The sequence below is a fragment of the Gopherus evgoodei genome, chromosome 8 (genome assembly GCF_007399415.2).
Source record: "Gopherus evgoodei ecotype Sinaloan lineage chromosome 8, rGopEvg1_v1.p, whole genome shotgun sequence".
In the NCBI taxonomy this organism is placed as follows: Eukaryota; Metazoa; Chordata; order Testudines; family Testudinidae; genus Gopherus; species Gopherus evgoodei.
Window position 1 is genome coordinate 31,324,800 of NC_044329.1, and position 27,079 is coordinate 31,351,878.

The following is a 27,079-nucleotide window of genomic DNA, read 5'->3' on the forward strand; positions in this document are numbered from 1 at the left end:
ATGTACATTTTAAATATTTCATGTAGTAGTTCTGCAGAACTACTTGGTTTTTATTCACATTAAGTAATCAAGATCAGGTAAAAGTGGGTATATTTTATAGCAGGGTCTACAAACTTCCGCTCTACCCCAAACAGAACACTGGCAGTGATCTTAATCAAAATGGCATCTTTATGTCATGCTACCACTAGCACAGTTCCCAGATCTTTCTCATTTTACAATAATTCAGTGTTACATCTGCACTGAACTGCTGAAAGCCACTACTTTGATATACAATTCAGAGCACTACATACGTTAGCATTACAACAAATAATGACAGACTTCAATATTGCTTTATATGGCAAATTTCACTCTGAGTTAATGTTCTTCACAGACTCAATGAGAGAGTGAGAGGGTACCAAGTAGTCCTGTTTGCATGTAACAGAGGAAATGATTTAATCAAGGCAGAGCATCCAACATCAGCTGAGGAGTTGCAGGTGTTCCAATCCTGATTTGGAAGAAGAATTACTACCTCTATCATGTTTTATGTAACCCTTCTGCCCGTCTAAGTTGACAGCAACAAGGGCCAGGTTCAGTATCTAGGGGTTCTGTTTCAATAACTCAATGCAAATCTGGCTTGAACCCCCACCCAGTGACCTGGAACAATTACATATCCCGCCCCCCGGGCACCTCTAGGAGGCAATACTTCCTCCCCTCTCGCAAGCATGGAGTCTGAGTGTAGCAAAATCCTTTTAATAAAGGAGGGAACCAATGTTTCTTTATGTTGAGGAAACACCACAAACAGGATTCATAACAAACCATGAGCAAAAGACCCACTCCCAAGTAAGTTTGGCAGTATCCTTTTCCCCTCAGGGTCTTAAGTCCAACAACGCAAAAGAGCACCCCAAAAGTACAACACTCCAAAAGTCTCTTGAGTCCAGCAACCCAAAAATCACCAAAAGTCCAACAACCCGAAAGTCTCTGTCTCTGGTCAGTGCAGCCCCCGAGTTAAAAAATATATCTGCAGAGTTTTACCCACCCAGATGGAGGGGGAAGGGATGCACGGGGTGTTAAGGGGCACCTTACGTGGTCCGAGGCCTCTTCCTGTGGTTCTGCTGCAGCCTTCACCATGAGCCATTCCACTCCACCAGCCATCCCATGAGCCGTTCCAGCTGTCCCATAAACTGCCCTGCTCCACCCCACTTCACTCCACTCGCCATTCTGTGGGCCACTCCAACCATCCTGCAAACTGATCACCTCTGCCAGCCGCTTAACAATATCTTCAGGCTCCACTTGTTAACACAGCACTCAGTGAGCACAGCCCTTAGTAATTTTAGCTCTTTAGTGATTTCAGCTTGTAGTAGGGGTGTCCCAGTGTTGGTGCACTATTGGCCCAAAGTGAATTCAGCACAGCAGCCTGTAACTAGACTCTTAATGGAATCAAAATTAGCTCTGCTATTCAACAGTGGGGAGAAGAGGAGGTACAGTTGGTGTTTCAGGCCCTCAAAAGGTGTCCATACCATCAGGTGCAAATACCTATCCCCAGCCTCTCTCAATTCATTGGGTTTTGGAACCCATGACCCTTGTCTAGCGAGTGCTACTTAGTTGATGGTGAGTCTCTCTGTCATAAAATAGTTCCACTGGCCTTGATTCACATAATCGGGGTAACAACACTTTATTCTTTCGACCCCAATAACAGTGAAACTAGGGATCCCACAGCAGCCAAAGTAACCATTTGGGCGGCTGTGGTCTCATGCTAGGTGAGATGCGTGTGCCTATGCAAACAAGACCAGCCCCTGAAGTTCTTTTCCACAACTCACCACAATTCACCACCAGATGTCAGGGTAGAGCTCATCCTGACTCTGCTTACATTTCTATCCAGGAACTTGGGATGTGCCTATCATTTAAGCATCTAGGTATGTTTGCACTCTATCCAGATTTAAAACCCCAGTTCTGATGTGAAGTGGTCATTATTGTTTCTTTTCCAAATAACACTTCATCTGAAGTGCCTAAGACCAAACATTCATTATAGCTTTGCTGTTGACCAGCCACCAAGTGATTAGCAAGTCTTTATTAGACATGTCCCTATCCACATAATAGCTGTTGCCAGTCCAGCAATCAAGGTTTTGATTTTTATTACTTATTTCAGGTTAGTGGAATGTCATTTTAAACAGTTCAGTTTCATAACTCATTCATTTTTATCTCTCTGGTCGTAACCTCCCTGAAAACCTCATGAGCATGTTTCTCTTATGGTCTTCCCCGATCTTACTGAATACTGAAACTCCAGAGGAGAAAAAAAAAAGTAAGTAAACAGTTATCCAGATAAACAGGTTATCTATTATACATTGCCTATCACCTCTGAGTTACCTGAAGAAATAAATTTTTACAACCAACAGCTGTTTATGAAGATGCTCAGCTGCCTTTGGTAAGTGACATTACAGAGAACCTATGTAAGAATCTGACACTAACTGTCCAAGTTGCATCTGTTGAGAAGACAATTTTTTATGGGTAATAACTTACCTGGACATCCCCTTTCTATGTGGGTTTCAGCCATTAGCATGTCTGGAAGTAAGGATCATGAACAAAGTGAGGCATTGGCATGTTATTTGTTAAGGAGTTCTCCCTTTTTCCTTGGGTGGAGAGGAACGTTAAGGAGAGGACATGAGAGAAGATCATGAGAGAGAGCAAAACTTTCCAGATATTTTATCTGGAACATTCTTGACCCATACATCCTTCTAAGATTTGGTGGCCTTTTGCACTTCATCTAGTTCTTCTGGTGCGGTTATAACCCACACACCTCCTGGGTATGGTGTTCTGTCCCCTCTAGTGGCACTGAGACCACTTAGAGATTAACGATTCTGCTACAGCCTTAGCTAGGGGCCATGTGGCTTTTAGCTCATACAGTAGAGGCTCATACACTAAGCTCCAAATGCCCCAGGTTCAAGCCTGTCCTCTGACAACAGGGGCGGTGTTATACAGCCTCTATCATCCCATTATTTCACATCTTTGCTTCATACTGGGAGATCAGAAAGGTGCATTCTTTAGAACCATAATGTGATTGGCATAGTACACATCACTGTTCACAAGTTAAAACCAGAGCAAAAATGTGCAAAGCTAAAATGGTTGATAATACAGTGTGATATATTTTGAAGTGTGAAAATCCAGTACAATAAACCACTGAGAGTTGAAATTCTCCTTCTCTACTTGGAGCAGTGGTTCTCAACCTTTCCAGACTACTGGAAGTCTGATTTGTCAGGAGTCTGATTTGTCTTGTGTACCCCAAGTTTCACCTCACTAAAAAACTGCTTGATTACAAAATCAGACCTAAAATTACAAAAGTATCACAGCACATTATTACTGAAAAAATGCTGACTTTCTCATTTTTACATTATAATTATAAACTAAATCAATTGGAATATAAATATTGTACTTACATTTCAGCATATAGTATATAGAGCAGTATAAACAAGTTATTGTCTATGTCAGGGGTCTCAAATTCAATTTACCTTAGGCCCAGTGCCAGTCCTCAAATCTTCTCAGCAGGTCAATGTCACTCATGCTGCCCAGAACCTGCCTCCCAAAAAACTCCATCCCCCACTTGCCTAAGGCTCTGGGACAGAGTTTGGGCAGGGAGGAGGTCTGGGATAGGGGATTGGAGTGCAGGCTCTGGGAGGCAGTTTGGGTGCAGAAGGGGTGAGAGGTTCAGGCTCTGGGAGGGAGTTTGGGTGGGAGAGGTCTGGGGTGTAGGCTCTGGGAGGGAGTTTGGGAGTGTGAGGTAGTGTGTGGGAAAAGGGTGCAGGCTTTGGAAGGGCATTTGGGAGGCTGGAGATTGTGGAGAGGGGGTGCAGGCTCTGAGATGGAGTTTGGGGGCAGAAGGGGGTGTGGGGACCGGGTGCAGACTCCGGGAGGGATTTTGGGGAGTGTGGGGACAGGGCGCAAGCTCTAGGAGAGAGTTTGGAGGTGGGAGGGAATGTGTGGGAAGGGGATGGGGATGCAGGCTCTAGGAGGGGGTCAGGGGTGTGGCGTTTACCTGGGGCTCCAAGGCGGGGCGGGCCGGAGGGTCTCTGCACGCTTCTGCCCCCAAGTCACTACCCCTGCAGTGTACTGCTGCGCTGCTGGGGCCTCTGAGGGGTAGTGCCCAGGGGCAGCAGGTGGGGCCAAGGGAGAGACCCAGCCCCAAAACTGCTGGAGCCCCGCAGGCTGCAGATGAACCAGGAGTTTGAGACCCCTGATCTATGTGAAATTTTAGTTTGCACTTACTCCGCTAGTGCTTTTTATGTAGCTTGTTGTAAAACTAGTCAAATATCTACATGGTTTGATGTACCCCTGGAAACCTCTATGTACCCCCAGCGGTACGCGTACCCCTTGTTGAGAACCAGTGACCTAGATAATCTAATTAATATGAATCTATAAAGGATACTATGCCCGATCTTTCCTCTTTTCCAAGAGCAATCTTTCATTTCCTCTGTACTCCCCCTAAATGTTTATTAATTGAGTCTTGAAACCAAAAAAAAATAAGTTAGTTTATTGCAAAAGATAATATCCCATTAAAACAGTCTAGAAATTTACAAAACATTACATTTGATTATTACATTTCATTAGGAAGGTGCTCTGTATTTGAGCTAGCATAATTACCAAGTCTTGTGACTGTTCATAGGACAACTATATTTTTTATTGAACTACCGGGGGTGGAGGGGGAGTGGGACTTCATAACCTATGTCATACCAGATTCAGGATTCTATTCGTACATTTTGTTTTGTTTAAAAAAAAAATAGATTGACTTTCTCTGTAAAACAGAGTAACTTCAAGTGCAGTAATTTTGGTATATATAATGTCATATGCTGTACAGTATTTTACAAAAAGCTTGGTGTATTTCTCACATAAATATGTCAATTTTTTCATAATAGCCTACTTTCTTTTTGAATACCAATGTTATCAAATGGGATCATTCTGTGTGTGTGTGCATTTTACTTCTCTTATGGGAGCTACTTTGGAACACTACATAGTAGACTGTTATGGTGTAGAATCTTTTCTGCCCAACATTAATAGTTTTGTTATCTACAAAGCTATATATTTGTAGTCTAATCCTGATGTTACACAACTGAGCAGTATGTCTCTGGAGTCATCTGTTCTCCATTTTCTTATTTGATGCATTGTAATGGAAAGTCACGCATCACATTTTGCCGTAGTTGTGTCACACATGCCCACTGAAGGATCTAAAGTACCTATTTGTAACCTGGTAATATGTTTTATTTATGTTGTCAATTTCTATGTTCAGGCTAAACAAAACAGAGAAAATAGCAAAGGAGCAATTTGAGTGACTTTATATTTCTTTAGCTGTTTTCTGTAACATCAGACATAGCTGATGTATCTATATGTCTGACACTTTTCCAGTGTGTTCTCTAATAGAAATCACCCTTTTAAGTGTAATGCTATGTAAAACTATTGCAATGTAGGAGCTAAGTATTTAATTTTACAAAGAAATTCTATGAAGTGTAGACGATGTAGAAGTTTGCGTGCAGTAGATGTACACATGCAGTATTGTGCAATTTCATTGCACAAGTACGATGCCCACTAAATTCTTTAGTGCAAGAAAAGCTTAGTTCTGCAGCTCTAATTTTTTCTATGTGATGTGTACAATTACATGATTTCTTCCTTCTTTTACTGTGAATGATAGTCAAGCAGTGCTTGAGACAGGTGTGGAATTAAATGGGCTAACTTAATATAACTTCTCCTGTACCCACAGATTGAGTGCAGAAAACACTATTCAAATCTAGAATGATGATGACAGAGAGCCTCTCCACAGGCTGGCAGTGCTAGCACACCCTGTAAACAGGTTTTGATACAGCTAGGAAATGGTTAAGTGGCTGCTGTTCACTCGCTGAGACAGTTGGTGCTTTACACCATCCTCATATAATGGAGATGGGGGTGATTGTTTAGAAAGAGAGTATCTATGGGATGAAAGATCATTAGGTGGGGAACCCTAGGAGCAACCAAGCCTGAGGAGAAGGTGTGACCTGATCTTTGTCACTTTTATGTTAAATTCTGTGATGATCACACCATACTTCTTGAATGGGCGAGTTTGGACTCAACAGAACACGTGGACTGTACTTGAATGAAACTGGGAAGGAAATTGGTTCGTTCTCTCCCTCAGCAGCAGGCTGCAATAGGAACTGCTTCTAGTACAAAGAACCTACTGGCCAAGATAAGAAGCAGCGAATTCATCATGGTACTGTGTGTTTTATTGTTTTTTTAAAATGTACATTTTAAAGAAAAAAAATAACAAAGATTGAAACACATCCCGAAGGGCTGGCAAGTGAAGAGTTAATTCTTTAGTAGAGGGGCTGCTTCTTCATTTTATACTGTAAAGAAAAAATAAACTCTGGGAGTGGAATATAGGACCGGTGATAGCTAAGTCTAATAGCCTTCCACCAAAGGTGCTAAGAGCCATGAAAACTGGAGAGTGGGAGAGCAATTTTTAGCCTGGAGAGTTGTTATAGTTTTGATACAGCTCATGGATGCCTCTTTACATGAGACACTCAGTGTTCAAAACTACTTGGCTATTGTACATAAATAGACTCTTCTGTGTCTGTTATATAGACACACTGATACGCAGTCAGTATGGAATAATACTACAGGCATGCCAGCATATAAAATGTGTATTTAAATGGGTGTGATAGTGATGTGCTCTAACAAGGGCTAAATTCTGACCCTACTTACCTCTACAAATCCTTATTGAGGCGGGCTTATGGGTTTCAACTAGGTCACAGTTTTGCTACTAGAATTTAAAGGGAGGTTTTCCTTTGAAAAAGGTTCCAGTGAATGGCATTGTGGATTCATTGTCCCTCAGTAACTTTCATATCTAATGTGTTTAATTCTTTCTAATTCCCAGTCCTGAAAACTCTTACTCAGCTGAGTCATGCTAATTGTTTTACTTTTCATGCCTCATCACCTCTAAACAAAGACCACTTACACCTAAGCAAGCCCTATTGTGCTATGGTTCTGCCCTTAATGACTCCTGTGCAATCTTTTTACCTTCAGTGGTTTTGTGCAGGTATAATTGATTGGCCTTAATACCTGGAACTTATTAAATGGTTTTGCTGATGTACAACAATGAACAAAAGCTAACTTGTCCTCTTTCTTGGCATTACACACTAATATAAAATCAGTAAAAGAAACATGAGCACTTTTGTCACTAAAGTAATAAGACTATATATCCCCCCCAGGAATAAATCAGATGAGTAAGAATGTGTCATATTAGTATATTAAAGTCTCTTTTCAGAGTGGGACTGCCCTATGCTCTGCCACCTATAGTACTGTCAAGGCTTTAATGATTGGCTATTAAATTTACTCTCCTGAACCTTTCCCCCTTTTTCTAAACATTTTTGCATGAAAAACAGTGTGAAATGCTATTTTTCTTGCAAAAAAAAGTTTAATTTTATATCTAGTTTTGACTAGTTGTCATGGCTATTTTTCTAAATTTTGAAAAATAGCTAAATTGAAATCTGCTCTACATTAACTTCTCTTAACATTTCTCTTAACACTAATCTGTATTAACATCAGAACATCAAAGTGTACAACTGGTTTGACCCCCAGTGATGCTGTGTGTATGTTCTGTTGGATCAAAGAGGGGTGTGTTGGAGCATTTTGATGTAGTGTGAAGGATCTTAGATGCACAATGGTACAAACAGAGATAGAGATGTTTTATAAATCTATTGCTTTTTAGGAAAGGATGTTAATAAATATGATTCCCCTCCTCCCACAACCACAGTAAAATAATTGTTTGTTTCTGAATAACACCAACCAAAAAAAAAAAGGAACCGTGTCCAGTCTTGGATGCTATAGATTTTTAACTCTTATATTAGTGTAACAAATCAATCACTTGTGCTGTATATATATATATATACAATCCATTGTATACATAATTTTAATGGATTGTCTCGCTTGGAGAGGAAGTTTTCTTAAAATCTGTGTCCCACCCCACAGTTTTTGGTTGCACCACTGGGGACAAGATCAGGGAATGACTTTTAGGCTGTTTTGTTTGAATTTAAGCATGATGTGGGAAGCATATGGGAGCAGCTTCCTTTACTTTGATTGCCCTTGTTTTTATCAATTTAAATCACAACTTCAGCATTATTTGAAAGTAAAAATTTTGCCTTCACAAAGCATATGAAGATGTCTTTTTGAATCAAAGAGATAGATTGCATCCCGTTTCAAAATACTCATGTCTTTATTCACTGAGTTTGTTAAATAAGCAAATTCCATTTTAAGTTTTGGAGTTTTCAAATACCTTATTAGACATTTTTTAGTTTCCTGTTTGTGGTTTCACATTTGTACATATTAAAGCCTCTGTATATATGTTTTAATATCTTCTGAAATGTAGTCCTTCAATTCTGTATGTCAGCTAAAAGACATTCACATCCACCAGAAGCATTTCTTTTTCACCTTTTTTGTTTTTCGTCTTAATTCCTGTTTCTCGGGAATTGGATAGACAGATGGTAATTTGGGGGCTGGAGCCGTGGCAGGAGTTTGCTCCACTTGATCCAGTGTTTTCAAAACCTGATGAAATCTGCCTTCTTGTTGTCTGAAGTCGTATTCCACACTATGGAATACATGGGAAAAATAAGTTAGTAAGTTGTAAATTACCAATTACAAGGAGAGAAATATGGAAAATATTTTTAGGCTTTGTTGCAAAGAATATTTCCTCTTTCAGAGTTGTCATGATAGAGGCTGACTCAAATGTAAACAATTGTAGGCTGTGCTGTTATGAGGTGCTCCTGTGTAGCAATTGTTACTCAAGAGAATCATCTTTACTCACATTAGGCCCAAGGTCATTCATTAAGAAATTAAGTAAATGCACAAATAAGAATACTTATAAAAACCAAACCAGGATTAAGCAATCACAGCTAGGAGGTCTTATTCAATACAATTAGGCAACATTTTACTTCATTCCAATAACTATTCATGCATATGCTACTTCATTCACCCATTTTTTTCCTTCTCAGATTATATAAACGAGAAAGAAAGCAAATTTGCCTACCATAGGTAGATATATCTGTGTGTATATAAACATTTTCCTAGAACAATTTAAAAATTACCAAAATAATGAAATTGACCCATACAATTAATCTTCAATATGCTATTTAATTCATGGTAGCCCACACGTTCCATAGTATGGAAAGGTTGCTAATGCTGATTACTTTTTTATTACAGTGTAAAATGAATTGTCACATAAAAGTCTGTTTAAACTATTAGCAGGTTAAGTTTTCTAATGATGTTTTTTTGTTTAATGGAAAATTGTGTTCTTGCTCCTGTGAGTGAGTGTCACTTGTCTTCAATGGTTCTGCCTCATTGGGCTGCATTATTATTGATGAAGATGTCAAGGATCACCTGCATGCATTAATAGTAAACAGCTTAACCATAAAACAGAATTGCTTCAACTTTACTATACTTTTCTAAATAAGTAATTTCTTGACTGACGTTTTTCTTCCCATATTCATTGGTATATAAGAGTAGCCATTTGGTGCTGGTTGTCTTGAACACAAATGCCATACATTAAAATTCAAGAGCAGCATACTAAATAGTCACCAAAAGAATCAAAATAACCTGTTTTATCATTAGCTTGTTGATTTAATACAACAGGGCCTCAATCATGATCTCCAAAGGGCCTCAATCATGATCAAGGTTCTGTCATGCTAAGTATTATAAAAAAAAAATTACATGCTATGGTTTCTGCCATGAAGTGTTTACATTAAAATCTAGAGACCAAGCACAACAAATGAATGTTACTAAAATCAGAGGGGAAGGAGAATGAGGATGAGGGTAAAAGTAATGAGAACATGGGTTTCTGTTGTCAGTGAGAGTTAGTTTGTGGTTCCAAACCAGTTAAATCCATTTGTGGGTGTATGTTTCAGCTATTCCCAACTGGGAATTACCCGTAAATGGTAAGTTAGAAGAGGGTCTAAATGGTAAGTTAGAAGAGGGTCTTGAGGAAGAATTTGAATGAATATAGGATAGTGGCCTTGCAGACTAGTTCAGGGAAGATGTTTGTTTCATGTAGGGAGTGCAAAAGAAAACATACATGTCCTGGTAGGGAGTACTGGACATAGTCAATTCTGGTATCATTGGTAGAGTTGAGGGAGTAGGGGATAAGGATATGCAATAAGGCAAAAGAGTGAATAAGAGAGTGGCATAGCTGTGGAAGCATTAAAATTGAGGACAAGAAGACTACACTTGTGCAGGAGAAGAGGAGGAGCTGGTGGAAGGATTAGAATGGGCATAGGGAAAATCTAATGGTCCAAACCACAAGTGACAGCTGATTTTAGTGGTTCCTCTTCGAATGGTCAGGAGGGGGAACAATATGGATGTTGGAGAGAGAAGATGACTTACAACCTTTTGCCAAATTGCCCTGCAATCATGGGTACCTTACAGTGCCTTGATACTGAAGGTCCTGGGGATGCTCACAATCAGCCCACAAGCATGCAGGTCATATCCTCAAGTGTCTGTGTGCTAGACAGCCCTGGTTCAGCAGCTCTGACCCCAGCATCCTGTCTACAGCCCCACTCTGGCTCACACCAGCCTTGGTTACAAGGAGCAGGGGGACCCCAACACGCTCCTGGTCCCAAATTTTCCCAGAACCATGTGCTTTGCAATGTCCAACCCTCTCTTGGAGAGTTCAGGAAAATAATAAGGTTCTTTTGTTCCTCTAAAGATACACAAAGAATATCGCAGCTTATTAACTGGGGTAAATTCAACCTTACATTTACATGAGTTGGTTTAAAATAAAAAAAACAAAAACAAATTCATTGACAATAGAACACAGGTTAAGGGGTGCCAAGTAAAAGGAATAAAGTTAGAGTTACAAGCAAATAAAAGTGAAAACATCAAAAAGTCTAAAACTTAATCTAGCGAGGTACAGGCTTTGTTCAATATGGTGTCTCACCTATACTCAGTTTCCAGAGACTTCAAACCCCCTTGCTTGTTGAAGCACCCATCTTTCTCAGTTTGCAAGAGCTCTGTTTACTTTTGTCTGTGTAGCGATGAATGCCAAAGATAGCTTCTGTCTTCGCTTATATTTTCCCACCATCAATGACTTTGTTTAAAGAGGCAGGAGTATCTCTTGCTGTTTTTCCCTTCCTGGGGGCTTGCCATTTCCCAGCCAATTTCTTTGTAAATAGAGCTTCCATTGTTACTGATCACACTTTGCTTAATTTCTTTATAGACAGGCAGATAGCCGCCTGCCCTCCTGTTTAGGGGAAAGCCTGTTTTACCCTTGTTTTGGTCACAGACTGGAAGCACAATGCCGTTAAGTATCCATATTTTCTTCATATAGTGTTAATACTACATTTCACAATAATAGTGATCACCGGTGCATGTCATAAGCTTTCTGAAAAGACCTCACTCTATACACCTTTATAATACAGTAATATTGTATACAATCAGTTGATTCAATTGCCTAACGCTTGAGATTCAAACCCCCTGTCTTTCTTGACCAGTAAAGCTTTAAAATGGATTCTTCTGAAGGTTACCCCTTAAAGGAAAGTTTATTCAAGCTGTAAGGAAGGTGACATGGAGCCTAGTAATGAAGGAAGCTCTGTGCTCTTGCTTTCCATGCATGTTAGATTAATTTGTCCCCACCACCCCAATATGTAAAACTAGACTTAATTGTCTTTGGCTGGAGATAGACCTGGTCAGAGAATCAAATACACATTCCTTTGTCCAAGGCAAACCTGTTTACCAACTTCCCCTGGCACGCCTGGTTTAAATACATTTTAGTTAAAATACCAGCATATATTATAACCATTTGTACACACCCTGTGCATACCTCATACAAAAATAATAATGATTAGTGAGTTGTTTTGAAATGATACCTTACAAGGTATATTTTGTACCAAGAGTATCACTGTAGTGTGTATGATGTGAATACGGGGTGCTTAGTGTTTCAGTGATTGGTTATAATCAAGGCAGAGTCTCTGTTTAGTTCTCCTATGATGAAATCTTTGTAGTTAGTCCTGGAGGATTCCTGTAGCTATAGAGAGAGACAACCTTAAATGAATGTCTAACAGCTGCTCAGAAGCCCTGCAGAGGGGTTCCCAAAACTGGGGTCTACCTGGCTAACTTAAGAAATTTACCAGGTCTGGAGAAGGAAGAGTTTAACATAGCATCCAGATTTTGGGTCTAGGCACTGGAGAAGATGGTTGTGATGTCGGCAGTGACAGAGTGGGGAGTGGAGGTTTCATGAAGAAGGTGAGGGTGATGGAAGTAGTAGCAAGGAGTCAGAAATGGTGAATAAATGGTTGAGATTGTGGTCACATGGGTCACTGAAGTGGGAAAAACAAAGCTGCTTGATTAGGAATATGGTAGAAATGTTGGAGGAGAGAATAAATTTGTAGTGGATGAAGCCAGTGTTCTCATGGGACTTGATCCCTCTAGGGCTACTGAGTATCATGGGCACAGACATGGAGGACATGAATATTGTTGGTGAGCCAAGGATAGGATTTTGATGGGATGGTCCTGGAAGATGTAGAAAAGAGTGAAAGTCAAAGGTGACGGATAGAGCAGAGTTGAAATACTCAGCAGCTGATTCAGTAGAGGAGGTGAGTCGGAAGAACAGCACCGTGAGAACTAAATATTTCATAATTTACATTTTGACATGTACTGGAGAGATTTGAGGGGAAAATGTTGCATAGTATGACACAAGCAAACCTACTGAAGAACATCTGGTGCCTGAGGGTCCTCCCCAAAACTTGATATAAAATATGCTCTGTAACTAAGTCTAATTCTGCAACCTCTATTCCCATGAATAACCTTTATTTATGCTAGTAAGCCAACTGACTTCAACATGTCTGTTTATATAAGTCATGCGTTCAGTCTAGGTTAATGGGACTATTCATATGTGTACAGGATGTAGGAGCAGGCCCTCAGTTATCTTTCACAGGAAATAAATTAAAGAAAAAGCTATCTTAACTAGAAAGGACCACTGAAGTTCCAGAAGAGTTATTAGTCATGATTTTGTAAGCCACACTATCACTGATGTTCATATAATTTGGTACACTTCTCCCATCAGAACATGAAATCAGCAAATCACTTCCATATATTGTGTTTTGAGCAATCATTAACACATTTCCTTCTGTGACTAATCTGGACTGTAATTTGAAAACCAAGAAGATTAGCAGATGTACCTTAACTTCTTAACTTAATCTCAGGGCATTGTGTACCACAGGCTATCATGATATAATATGGTGAATTGCACAATAACTTCAACTTGCTTGGAGTTACCATAGAACTTATCACAGAATCAGATCAACCTCTAGGAGGAAACATACCAAGATAGAGTGACCAGTTGTCCCGATTTTATAGGGACAGTCAGAATTTTTGAGTCTTTTTCTTATATAGGCTATTATTACCTCCCACCCCATCCCAATTTTTCACATTTGCTGTCTGGTCACCCTATTCCAAGCCAAGAGGATTGAGGGAGAGGTAAGTTCTGCCAGCTTATCATCAGAGTTTGCGTAGGATAGGGTTTCCGTAGAAACAACTGTCTCACTGATGTCATTTCCATTGCCCAGCAGCACAGCATCTCCCCGCATTTGCAGGTCAAGTCTTGATCAGCCCCTTACAACTCTGGGCTGGCACATGCTCAGTGCAGAGGGAATCTTTGAAGAATTTAGCTGCCTAATTCGAACAAGTCTTTATTGAGCATGTATGAATTTAGATTTTTCCAGGCTTGTAATTTAGGCAAATTTGGATGAATTTTCACAGAAACAGCAAAAGCCCCAGCCACAAGTCGGTCTGACCTCCTCTGTCAAATTTCAATTACCTGATCTAAAGCAGGGAGGTGCTAGAGCTCCTTGATGAAAGAGTTGTAAGGATTGTTTTAACATGAGCAAAGTAACATATTTTCCCCTAATCCTGTTCTTGGAAATGGCTGAAACTTTCCACAAAAGCCTGAGGCAGATACATGGCATGGAAAATTTCCACCCAAACGATTAAACTTTGCCAAAATTTTATGAGCAGTTGAAAACAGTCTTCTCACGGAAGTGTCAGGCAACCTTAACCATACACAGAACTACCAGCTTCTCTCATAATAATAAATATTAAGTCTACAGAGTATGTAGATAATAAAGATCTGCATTCCCTTTTTCCTGAACAGATAGAAACAAGTTGCAAGTGCAATCTGGCTACATCTTAACTAGAAATTTCACAGGTCTCAGAAACGATGCACATTTCATAATAAAATATTATGATCCACTGGTCACTTGGGAATTAAGCATAGATGTAAGTAAAATACCTAGATTTCTTCCCTTCCCACAGTCATGCAAGATTAATAACCGTAAAAAATGAGTCCTCAAACAGCTTGTTTGTCACACAAACTATTCTTATTCTATATTGGAATCCAAATGGATCCCTTATACAAATAAATGTATATATAAATCGATTCATAAACTACGTGAAGTCTTCTGCATGTTCCTTATTCATAGTCATCCATCATCCTTCATTTCTGGTCATTCTATCTCACCTGCTGCTGATATTTTCCCTATTTTAACTTTGTGATCAAACACAGGATCATAAATGCTTCAATATCTAAGAAAGTCTGAGAGCATCGCTGGCAACAATACCATGCTTAGGCAGCAATGGTCCATAGTGCCAAATATCCATGGTCACACTGTACAGCTTTATTTCAGGCATCTTAAAGTTCCACAGCATTATTACTGATCTTGGGCAGCAAGGTTAATTGCAGATGACCACATGGCTGCCACCATTCCATGGACGGGCAATGTCCCCTCCTGACCTCAAGTCTAATCTCCAGGGCTCGATGTGTAGCGACATTATCTCCAAAGTAGGCTATATGTGCCAGGAAATAGTGACTGATGATGACTTAAAACTTCTCAAGGTTAGTTCTCAATAATACATCCCTATTACTGATAAATCAAACCATCTTATGTCCAGTAGTCACTGTTGGTAATGCATATAAAATTCCTCCAGCCTCCTTATGTCTTGCTCAAGCAATATCCATGTGATCACCGATCGTGCAGTGGCTTTTCTCAGTAAACATGCTTCAGAATTCGTTGGTCTTCCATTCTAATAATGACTATACCGAGAAAGCTGCCAAAACTGTACTGTTGCTGATGGAGGCAATTGCTGGGGTCATCTTTGAATATCCAGAGTTCTGATTTGAAGTGTCCTTCAAGTATCATAAAATGCAGGCTGTCTCAGCCCCTTTCTGTGGTTGAAATTTAATCTAGAAAAAGAAAATCTTGATTCATTTTCTCTTTAGACATTTGGCAGTGATCACTGAAAAATAAAAGGCCTTACAGTGAGGTAACTGTAGATTCTGTAAGATTCTGTAGTGAAAAACTTTCTTTTAAAACATTTGTACCCAAAGTTGCTATAAACTATATTCAAATGTCTCATATATGTAAAGCTGGGTCTAAAATATACAAAATGTATAGCTTCTCGTATGAGAGAGTAAACCAAAACCAACATGTCAGCTTTCTTCAGACCTTTAGTTTGAGCATCTTGGTCAATCCACTGTCAATATCCCTCTGTAATTTGGAAATTTAAATAGCAAATTCTCCCCTGTTTATACTAAGCATAATTACAAGCCTTGAAGTGTAGTCTTCCTTCTCACTAGTAGAACCAAGAGAAAAATAGACACCATTTTTGTTTCTATGGAAACTTTTGATTCTTGCAATTTTCAAATGCTGTGCAGCAAATTCAGCTTGATGAGTCATATTAGTTGTATAATTGTATAGTTGTATAATTTAGAGTATGTAATGTGACTTGACTTAGGCTAGTCACCTGGCATTCAAAGCTATTACAGAATAACATAAATATGACAATGAACCAGATTATTTTTTAGTTCAAAACAATGCATTAATCCAAATAAAACATGTCAGTCAATTCTGACACATTTGACAAACTACTGTATTTAGTTGAGCATAGGCTATAAAGACACTACATTCCCTTCAGCTATTGTCATTCTGCAAATGTGAGTTAGTGTATTATACTATTTCAGTGATTTCCACACAACTCCTATTAATGCTGACAGGAGTTCTGTACCTCGGATTACCTTTCTCAGACCTGAAGAAGAGTTCATAGACTTTAAGATCAGAAGGGACCATAATGATCCTCTAGTCTGACCTGCTGCACTTTGCAGGCCACAGAACCTCACCCACCCACTCCTGTAATAGACCCATCCACTGTAATAGACCCCTAACCTCTGACTGAGTTACTGAAGTCCTCAAATAATGATTTAAAGACTTCAAATTACAGAAAATCCACCATTTACACTCATTGAAACCTGAAAGTGACCCATGCCCCATGTTGCAGAAGAAGGCAAAAAACACCCAGGCTCTCTGCCAGTCTGACCCTGGGGACAATTCCTTCCTGACCCTGAGCATGTGGGGAAGACCCACCAGACAGATACCTGGGTAAGAATTCTCTGTAGTAACTCTGTGCTCTCCCCATCTAGTGTCCCATCACCAGCCACTGGAGACATTTTCCGCTAGCAGTTGCAGATCAGCTACTTGCAGTAAGGAAAGAGTAGGCAGTCTCATCATACTATCCCCTCCATAAACTTAGCAAGCTCAGTCTTGAAGTCAGTTAGTTTTTTTTTGCCCCCAGTGCTCCCCTTGGAAGGCTGTTCCAGAACTTTACTCCTCCAATGGTTAGAAACTTTCATCTAATTTCAAGCCTAAACTTGTTGATGGCCAGTTTGTATCTATTTGTTCTTGTGTCCACATTGGTGCTTAACTTAAGTAACTCCTCTCCCTCCCTGGTATTTATCCTCTGATGTATTTAGAGAGAGCAATCATATCTCCAGGCTCTTTGAGTCTCCTCTCATAAGGTAGGTTTTCCCTTCATAGTAGTCCTTCTCTGCACCGGTTCTAGTTTAAATTCATCTTTCTTAAACATGGGAGACCAGAACTGCATACAGTATTCTAGATGAGATCTCACCAGTGCTTTGTATAATGGTGCTAACACTTCCCTATCTCTATTAGAAATACTTTGTCTGATGTATGCTAGGACTGCATTAGCCTTTTTCATGGCTGAATCACATTGGCAGCTTATAGTTATCCTATGATCAGCCAATGCACCCAGGTCTTTCTCTTCCTCTGTCACTTCCAACTGATATGTCCTCAGCTTACAGCAAAAAATCTTGTTGTTAGCCCTAAATGCATGACCTTTCACACTGCACTATTAAATTTCATCCCTTTTCTTTTATTCCAGTTTACAAGGTCAGATCATCTTGTATTATATTCTTGTCCTCCTTTGTACTGGCAATAACTTTCAGCTTTGCGTTAGACACAAATTTTGTTAGCATGCTCCCACCTTTTGTACCAAGATCAGTAATATTAAATAAGATTGGTCCCAAGACCGATCCCTGAGGAACTCCACTAGTAACCTCCCTCCAGCCTGACAGTTCACCTTCCAGTATAACACATTGTAGTCTCCTGTTTAACCAGTTTCTTATCTACTTTTCAATTCTCATATTAATTCCCATCCTTCTCCAATTTAACTACTAATTCCCCATGTGGAACTGTATCAAATGCCTTACTGAAATTTCTGTATAAGCTCAAAATCTTGTCTTTTTCACCCACAGAAGTTGGTCCAATTAATCTTGTCTCTCTAATATCCTGGGACCAATGCACCCACACAGCAAACATGAGTTCTGTAAGTGCATTGCCATTGGAATACACTGACTGTTTTTGTAATGCATAATCAACTGATTTAGTGTTTTAATAATTGAAAGGATGCTGGTGTCTGTTAGTTCATGATCATATCTCTGTGATAATTCAAGCTATTGCTAAGTATAAGGATTTCACAATGTAAATTGACATTGTATGAGTTGCTCTTTAATTAAAAAGACTGGAATTTCTATACCTAATCTGGCTATTAGTCAGTCTAGTCCAATGAATGTGCAAATCCTTAAATGTGAAGAACTCGGGGGTGATGGAGCATAAATGACATGAAACCCTTGAATAAACAGTGTGTGATATGGAGCTCCTCTGTAAACTAATTTTATGAATACTCTATGTTCTGCAGGCTATTGGGATGTTTACTGCATGTTGGTGTAGTTTAATAGTGAGCTATTAGGAAACGAAAGTAGAAAGATTATAATGACTCAAGATAAGGCATCCCTTAGCAAATGCTTGAAGATTGTGAGACAATGGGAGAGCCACTGACTTTGAGGAGTAGGGCTTGACCCACTGCAGAGGCCACTGAACAGATTTTTAACAAGCACAGCCAAAGCCTGAGAACTAAGAAGACAGAGAACTTCTGGTTGGATAAAAAATGACTCTCTTCCTCTCCAGGATGAGAAACCTGCTCAGGTGTCTGAAGAAGCTGGACCGCCCCAGGCTATCACTGGGCGATGATAAGCCTATAGATAAGGTAGACATGCTGGTAGACTGTTTTTGAAACCCCTTCCCAAATGCTACTGTAAAAAGTCTATCAGATGCTAGGTGATAAACATCTTAGTCTGCCGGTTTCTTATTCACTCCTGAGCAGGAGGAGGTTATCTTGAGCACAACCTGTCCCACAGTGCTGGCTGGCTACAGGGAAGCTAGTAAACTTGTCTTTGCCCTCTCCAGGTTTGGAGAGCTCAGGGAGTACTGAACATGGCAGTGCAACCTCTAGGGAGCATTGATTAAACAGGGTTTTACTCTAGTCACCCAATACTCCCAAAGTATCTTTTTATTATTAACAATGAAAGGGGGGAAAGGTGGCTGTGTAGGTGGCTGGCTGGCTGGCTGAGTTCCTGTTGAAATGATTACTTAGTGTTGCTGGGATTTTACTGTGGTGTCAAAAGTGCCTCGAGCTTTGAATAGGCATCATTTTATTATTTTAAATCTCAATAAATAAAATGGATATTGTATTAGAGATTTTATTAACTTTCTCTGGAATTAGGGAAACATAATTAATGTGTGTCCTAGAAAATCTAGAGTCTCATATCTAATAGTGTCATCCCCAAGCTCCTTTGGTGACCTGTAAGCTAATGTGGAGAAACAGCTGGTTTAAGTATAAATAGTTACGGGTGATAGGGAAAATAATTAAATCTCTCACAAGGAGTCTCCTGTGGGAAGGAGCCAATCTAATGAGAAGCAATTTGTATCCTGGAAATGTTGCATGCAATGCTGGAATGTAAATTCAACCTAGAAAGCTGAATAGATAACTTCAAAAAAAACCCCAAACAGTGATATTAAGTTAGAGTTCAGGAAGCCTGGAGATGCTGTTACAATTTGCAGTTAATGGAGTGTTAGTTTATCGTGTATTTAAAAACAAAACAATGTACAATATTTTGTTTAACTTTGGAAGCAAAGACTCTAAAGTATGAATTTATAATTTTGGGAATACTGCAAGAAACCAGACTAATCTCACTGTGGCATTTTGGGAGCTCTCCAAACCATTTAAAGCAACCTTATAAAGGGCTTATGGTCAATGTCATGTATATGCTGAGCTTCTGAGTTTGTTGCTTACCTTACATGAGGGAGACATGTTCAGTTACAGGAAATCAGTTATTCTTCCATTTGTAAAATCTAGACTGTCAAGCTGTATTGAGGACAAGTGGGTGAAGAAGTTGCATAAGGTTTAATTTAAGTTGAATCAGGGTAAAACAGATATAACTTTCCCTGTTAAAACTCATTTCCTCTCCAAAAAAAATATCTTTTTTTTAAACTTAATGGTAAACTTGGCTTAATTTTAAAGTTTTCACACTCCATTGCATAACCATTAACATACCTTAAAATACTGCATTAATTCTACTCTGATTTACTTGTGCTTAACTTGTGTGTGTGAGAAGTCGCATTGAAATTGGGACGACTCATGCATAACATAAAGCATGTGCATAAATCTTTGTGGGATTGGGGCCTTACTCCTCATGTGTGCCTTCTGAAATCAGTGAAGTTACATGTGGGGTGAAGTGCTACTCAGTGGTAAAGGTTTCAGAATCTGGCCTTCTTATGTATTTTATCATATAAGCAGAAATGATAATATATCAGCATCAAGGATGGTGGTTATTAAAATGCAAGATTCAAATCCAAAGGATTAGGGTTAAATGTAATAAGTAGAATGTCAGGGATAATTAAAGAAAATGCTAGTCTTAATTATCAGCAGAAACAGAAGAAGGTTCTGGTTTTTAAAGATGCTGAGTCTCTCAACTCTCACTTGAAGTCAGATCGGAGCCTGGTTGCTTAATCACTTTGGAAAATCAGGTGAAAAATATGCATAGAAATAGACATAAGGTTCAAATGAATCATAATGAAACTATGGTTAGGTAGTGGGTTAAACATAAATAATAAAACTAGAGAAAAAATTGGAACTAACCATGTGGCTATCCTCACCCTGACTATTTGCGATGGCTACTTGCCCACTTTTCGTATCTTTGTGTCTGTTTTTTGTCTTTTTAGATAGTCAGGTCTTTGGTGGCTTGTACAGTGGGTGGTACAATCAAGTCCTGATCCTGATTCAGGCCATATGTCACAGTTGCAATATATATATATTAAATTAAATTAATCAAATTTGTTCTTCTTACAAGGGAACTTTTCAGGAATGATTTTAAATTGAAAACATGTGGTAGGCGAGAAGAAACAGCAGTGGGCTATCTAAAACCATAGAGGAAATGGGGAAGGTTCTCAGGGAAAGGTGGTGATATGCAGTTAGTTAAATGAGGATAGAAAGGTAAAATGATGTAAAAGGGACATGGCACTAGTCAACAGAGCAATTAATTTTTTTAATCACTTTAAAAACCTGAGCTTAGTGCCATTCGTAGGTGACAATGATAGTCCTGAGACTGAAGGTTTCTATTTACAGAATAGCTACAGTAAGGGCAGTATCTGTTCATGTTCCTGCCCTTTGCCAAAGTGTTTGAGTGGCTTCCTGGAGAGACTATCTCTGGGGGCAAGAGGGTGATTCAGTCTCTATCTAATACTTGACCTCAGTACTCTCAGAGTGCCCATTGGTGTCAGTTGTGAAGTTATTTATAATGTTGACACCTGTCCCCTGGGAACTAGATTGAAAGCCTCGGATCATTTAACATGGGTGGTTTAGTAGTTATCAGAGGTTAACAACTGTTGGTCACTATGGAGCTGGGCTGACTCTGAACTGGCAATGCAAGGGTGAAAGGTTCTTTATCCCAGTCCCAGTCCACATAATCACCGCCATCATCAGACTTGGATGGACTTGAGAATAGCTACACAGATGGATTCAGGGGACCACTCAAACATATGTAATGGAAGCTATTCCACTGGCAGTAACTCAATGTATTGCTTTGGGAAGATCCAGGATAGGTGAGGTTCACCAAGGGAAAAGTAGACTAATATGTGAAGCAAGGTTTATTGAGCAGAGGCTCAATACGTCTGCAATTGAAAAGGGTTAAGCATGCATATTGTACCTACAGATTACATATAGTGTGCATAGTTTGTACTGAAGAAAGAGATAGGAGTGTTTGTCTCTTTCAGATTTCTGAAAAGGAAAGTTATCCCAGGAGAGTACAATAGTTTTGGTCTGCAACTGCTTTGATTGCCTTTCTCTAACCCTTCCCCCTCCCCCATAATGGTATACCTCCCTGAGAAGGATATCAGTAAGAGATGCCCACCTTCCAGCTGTTTTGTTTCTCTATATTGGAAGCTGTTCAGGCAGGGAGTCTCTCTTACTGTATGTATAGTTGGGGCACATAGGCACTACTCTAACACAAAGAAGGAAAAACATGATCCAGCATTCTGCTACAGCCCTCCTTTCCTCACTGCAAGAGCCTGTAACATAATTACTAAGAGCTTCTTTGTTGCATAAGGTGATCAGGTGAGGATGAGCCTCATAGTTGGTCCTTAGGAAGGAGCTGTACTACAGAATGCCCAATTTTGCATTCTCATGGCTACAGGTAGAGGTGAAGGGTTACTGTAGTGCTATAGAGCCCAGGAGCCCTGCATAAATTCTTGGGGCCTAGCAATCTCTGAGGCTTTTTTCCCTTTTCTATAAGAGAGGCATGATAATAGGATTGGGAACCAAAGGGACTCATCTTAGTGTGACAAGGAGGGTGAGATAATATCTTAGTGTGACAGAAATAGCAATTATCTGCAGTATCTTTGGGAGATCTTACTATATTCCGTTTATGTATCATTGTGGGCCAGGGATTGTATGGAACTCTGTGGGAGCAGGGGTGATTAGCAAATTCACTCAGGACCAGTACCACCACCTGGGGACACTCACATATAGTTCAGACTGGATTATCCAGAGACCAACAGACAAAGAAAAGACTTTTGAATAAATAGTTTGAGTTGAAACTGACTCAGGGCCTTATTTCTCATCCAGCAAACAGACAGGATCTTCTGTCCAAATGGGGGGGCGGGACCCAATCCTTCCTGGGAAGGTTTAGAAGGACTTTGGCTTACTGAGGCACTACAAGACTGATGGGTTCTCTATATGGTAAGCTTTTTAGCATTCATGTAGGTTCTTGTATTGTTTTTAATGTGTTTTCTCAGTTATGCTTTCATTTAAGAATAAATATAATTGCTTGGAAGGTAAATGTGTGTGGTAAATTATGCCTGCAGGCAGTCATGCTTTTTACAGTGTCTGGCCTGTCTAGGAAGTCTGGCTTGCTGGGAATATCACGGTGTAAGCAGGGAACTGTTCAGCCTGGAGAAACCCATTTGGGAGGAGGAGAGATGAAGGTCTCTGCCCAAAAGAAGTGACAGCTGAGGAGCTAGGACCCAGGTGTGGGTACACTTGAGGGACCACAGAGGGGGAAAATAAGTGCAGTTACCCTGAACTATGATGCTTAGACTTCCTCTGTGGCCTTGGGCAAGTTGCATGATTTCTCTGTGCAACCCCTTCCAATGTGCATAGGGGGGTGATATGTTCCTGCTTCGCAAGAGAGTTGTGAGGATTAATGAATTGCCTGTAAAGCACTTTGAAGCTGATAAATATCAATTTGATTATCAGGAGTCCTAGTACTTCACAATCGAATAAGCCAGTGGTTCTCAAACTTTTGTACCGGTGACACCATTCACATAGCAAGCCCCTGAGTGCGACTCCCTTTTATAACTTAAAAACACATTTTTTTTGTCCATTTAACACCATTTTAAATGCTGGAGGCAAAGCGGAGTTTTGAGTGAAGGTTGGCAGCTCCTGACCCCTCCATGTAATTTCCTCATGACCCTCTGAGGGGTCCTGACCCCCAGTTTGAGGACCCCTGGAATAAGCAATTAATTTAGCAGTATGCCTGATACACTAAAGAATGAGTTACAAACTGAATACAATACTGAATTTGTGTGTGGAATTTATAGACTGTTGTGTAATAGAAATGCTTTTCAGAAAACAATGTTATATCAAGAGCACTTGGGGACTTTATAATTTAATTTAAGTGTATATCCATAAACAATTCTAGAAAGTTAGGGCCATTATAACGCTGTGAAATTAGTCTTCTATCAGAGTTCTTGAACTAAAGGCAACCTTTTAAAAATCCTGCTAAGATATTTGTTGAGCCTACTAAAATGTGTTAATAAATATGCCTCACGTATCAATGTGCATAGTTGGCGCAAAACCGTGGAATTTTTTAGATCCAATTCATGGCCAATAAATCAAAGGTATTATTGAAAGGATTGTTTTAAATAGATAATGTAAACGTTTCTGGGGCAGTTACAGCCCCTGAAACGTGCTAGATTTTTTTGACTTGATGGTAAAGGTTTCCCTGAAATATCCTTCTAATTAAGTTTTGTTCATTATTTATGCAGTGTAATTTCCATCTGCACCACTCTGCACATATCTGACTGGCAAGTTCATCACTTTCCAGAATGCATCTGCATTTTGATTAGCCCTCAGAGAATTGCAGGTTTACTATGGCCATAAATAAACATGACAGAACTTCAAAACCATCATGCCTGTCTTTGCAATACAACTAGGTTTAAATTCTGCTACAGTGGACTGGAGAAGCTTACATGATAATCAGTCCTGAAAACAATTAATAGTTAAAATACATCAGATAACAAAAGATGTATTAAAAGGAATGTAGTCCGAGAAGCTAATGTTCAATGCAATATTTTTTGTCGGGTGCCCTAGATGTTTGGAGAGGGCTGAAGCTGTAGCAGAAATATAGCATAGGTAGAATGAGGGATTCATTCATTGTGCTGCTCTGATTGTATGGCTGCATTTAATTCAGGGGCTGAGCTCATTGGACTGGGTTTGTTTTTCTATGTAATGTTTTAATTGATGTACGAGCACCTGTGGCTATTGGATGAGCCCTTTGGGTCTTCAGGGCAATTGAAATAAATGAATTAAAGAAAAGATACAGAACTTTAATTTTCCTTGTAGTACAATTTGGCATAGAAAACATTAGCATTCTTGAAGACGTGCTGTGCACTGATTATGTAAGCTGACCATCATGATAATGCTGATATTTTAATATGCTAATAACTTGAATGAGCTGTACTACTTTCAGCCCTCAGCAGGGAAATATTTTGTGCTGTAATGAGTTTTTAACTTCAAGGAAGAGTTGTCTCTTACCAAAATAAAATAAAATAAAAAATCATCCAAACCAAAAACAAACCCCTGCACTTTGTACTGGTTTTAACAAATTTGCTTTCTTTAAATTTATGGATTAGTAGTCATGCAAAATTTTCAAACTCTGGCATGTTTGTAAATACTGAATTTCATTGATTTGCTCTTTTCCTATATTGTATCTATAGCTCTGCTTCCAAGTATTTATTCCTTTCAAACATAATTCTCTGATTAATGACTAGATCCTCTAGTAGTTAAATCAATGCACAGCAAGCTAAACTAAAATAACCCTACAATATATTGCTTAGCTTTAAGGGATGCTTACTCCTGTGAATCAAGCAAGTTTTCACAGAAGAAACATGTGAAAGTTAATTTTTTCCTACTAGGATAGGCATTTCATTTGGAGAATTATTAATCTGCTGTTAGCTTTGTTTCCTGGATAAAAATAGATTTTGCAAAATGCAAAATAAAACATGGAGGATTGATATTAAAATTGCTTGACTTATGAATGTTAGAGCGAGAGTGCTACTACATGTGGCTGAACTGAGCAAACATTAGTGGCTTATTCTGTGCTTCTTGATAAGTGATAGTAGTGCATACAAAAAACAAACAAACAAAAAGCCCAAACCCACATTTACACTCTCAAGAAAATTCATTTAACATTTTCAGAACTTACCTTGAAATACTATGGCAGTGCAGCCTATTTTTTTATTTTCATTTCATATTTAAAATAATAGACAGAATACTAATTGTGTTAGGTAAGGGAGAGAGACACTAAAATATTACATCTCTTATGTGAAGGTTGTGTCTATTTCTTTTAGATAATTGAAATTATTTTATGTTTTGAGTATCTATAAATACGGAGTAAGTACTACACATCGCAGACAAAATACTTAAAGTGAAGATTCTTGCAGTAAGCAACACTCTCATTAGAAAAAATACATGGCAGTAATTTTATTTTAATGCTTAGATTTTATTAACTCTCAGGGTAATAATTTAAAGTACTGTAGATAATCATCTTACAGGATACGCGTTCTCTTTAAAAAGGTAGTTATGAAGAAATTCACATTGTGTAACAACTTTGAGCCATAAGACAGTTTTGAAGCATAACACTAGACTTCACAGGTATATAGAGATAGTTTTATTGTTGTGTTTGTTTTTTAAGTCTTAAAGTATTTTCAAAACACATCGGAAATGTATTTTCAAAGGGTCAAATTCACAGCCCAGGTTCTGCCTCATTTTGAGGAGAGGAAAGAGACTAAATTGGTAGGTGAATGGAGTAAATTAGTGTTACTCTTGCTAGTCACAAAGTGCCTGTAGTGAAGGTTTCATGTCCTCTCAAAAAAGAGCAGTGCAAAAGGCAAGCACGAAAACACCAATCTTATAGTCTCCTTAGTCTAAATGTACCCTGTTCTCACTTATCTAATTAAGGCTCATATCAATACTTTATTTTTCAGATGTTTAAAGCTAAATCTTTCACCCATAATTTCTTACATTATGCCTGCACTGCAATTAGTCACCCGTGGCTGGCCTGTGCCAGCTGACTTGGGCCCATGGGACTCACAGTGGGGGGCTAGTGGCTGTAGATGTTCCAGTTGGCCTGCAGCCCAAGCTCTGGCAATCTCCCACCTTGTCGGATCCTAGAGCCCGGGCACCAACCTGAGCCCAGAAATCTACACTGCAATTAAACAGCCCCTCAGTCCGATTCCAGTGTAGACATACCCACAGTACTCATAAGGCCAAGTCAAAATTATAGTAGTGAGGGGGTGTGCAATGGTTACGTATTACTGATTTATTTAATAATCTGAAGTTGGAATTTAATAAGACATATTATCCATTAGAGAGATTTCAAAAAGCATGTGTTGGCATGTTTTAGTTTGTTATTCAGTGGCTTAATTAGTTGCAATTAATAATGGAAACTGCAATATAAAATATAAATGAGCAAAATGAAGTTTTTGTTTTTAAGGCTTTTCTGGCATTTCAGAGCACCTGCTCTAAATTGCCAACTGTCAGATAGCTTTTTCTATTTTTGCTTAGTGTGGGTTTTGTTATTACCCGGTAATTTAAGTCTGCTTAGCAGTTAGTTAGACTACATTAATCAGCTGATCCTGGGAATGCCCTTGAAACATAACTAAGTATGATCATCCCCATTTTGCAGATGGGAAAACTGAGAAAAAGATAATTTAAATTATTTTGTCTGAGGTCACAGAGTAAGGCAGTAGAACAGCTAAAATTTAGGAGCCACCCACTAAGGACATGTTATATCTGGTGCATGGTAAGAAGGGCTGTTTCATTTGTCCTCTGCAGTACTAATGGCATTGGGTATACAAACAGTTCTTATCCACGTGGAAATGGAAGGCTGCTGCCAAGATACAGTTGTTTCCTTTCACTTTTGTATTTGATATTTGGTAAGAAGATTGCTGGTGGCCCCATGGTCTCAAACTTCTGTATACTCTTTTCAAGTTGTTACTTGAACTAGTTATGCTACATTTTCTCTTTGCTTCTTTAACTTCAGATTTCTGTCATTGGGTCTGTGATAAATGAGAGGGGGGATCGCTCCCTTTTGTGGACACCCAGCCAGCCAGTTGGCTATGGAATCCCTCTTGGT

General features: G+C 39.2%; 2 protein-coding genes across 3 annotated transcripts in view; one reads left to right on the forward strand and one right to left on the reverse strand.

The window, feature by feature from the left end:
* Positions 1 to 27,079, forward strand: part of DOCK2 (dedicator of cytokinesis 2) — a 525,760-nt gene that overhangs the window by 239,888 nt on the left and 258,793 nt on the right. The window lies entirely within an intron of this gene.
* The window catches only part of INSYN2B (inhibitory synaptic factor family member 2B), a 123,027-nt gene continuing 100,347 nt past the window's right edge, over positions 4,400 to 27,079 (reverse strand). Inside the window, exons 4-5 of one of the 2 annotated variants that reach the window (XM_030573062.1) lie at positions 8,422 to 8,578; positions 4,400 to 4,473 (exon numbers count right to left, since the gene is read on the reverse strand). In XM_030573062.1, the coding sequence (XP_030428922.1) occupies positions 4,453 to 4,473; positions 8,422 to 8,578 (178 nt within the window). In that variant the 3' untranslated portion in view covers positions 4,400 to 4,452. Of the gene's footprint in view, positions 4,474 to 7,806; positions 8,579 to 27,079 lie in introns of those variants that run through there. The other variant, XM_030573061.1, reaches the window with a different exon arrangement.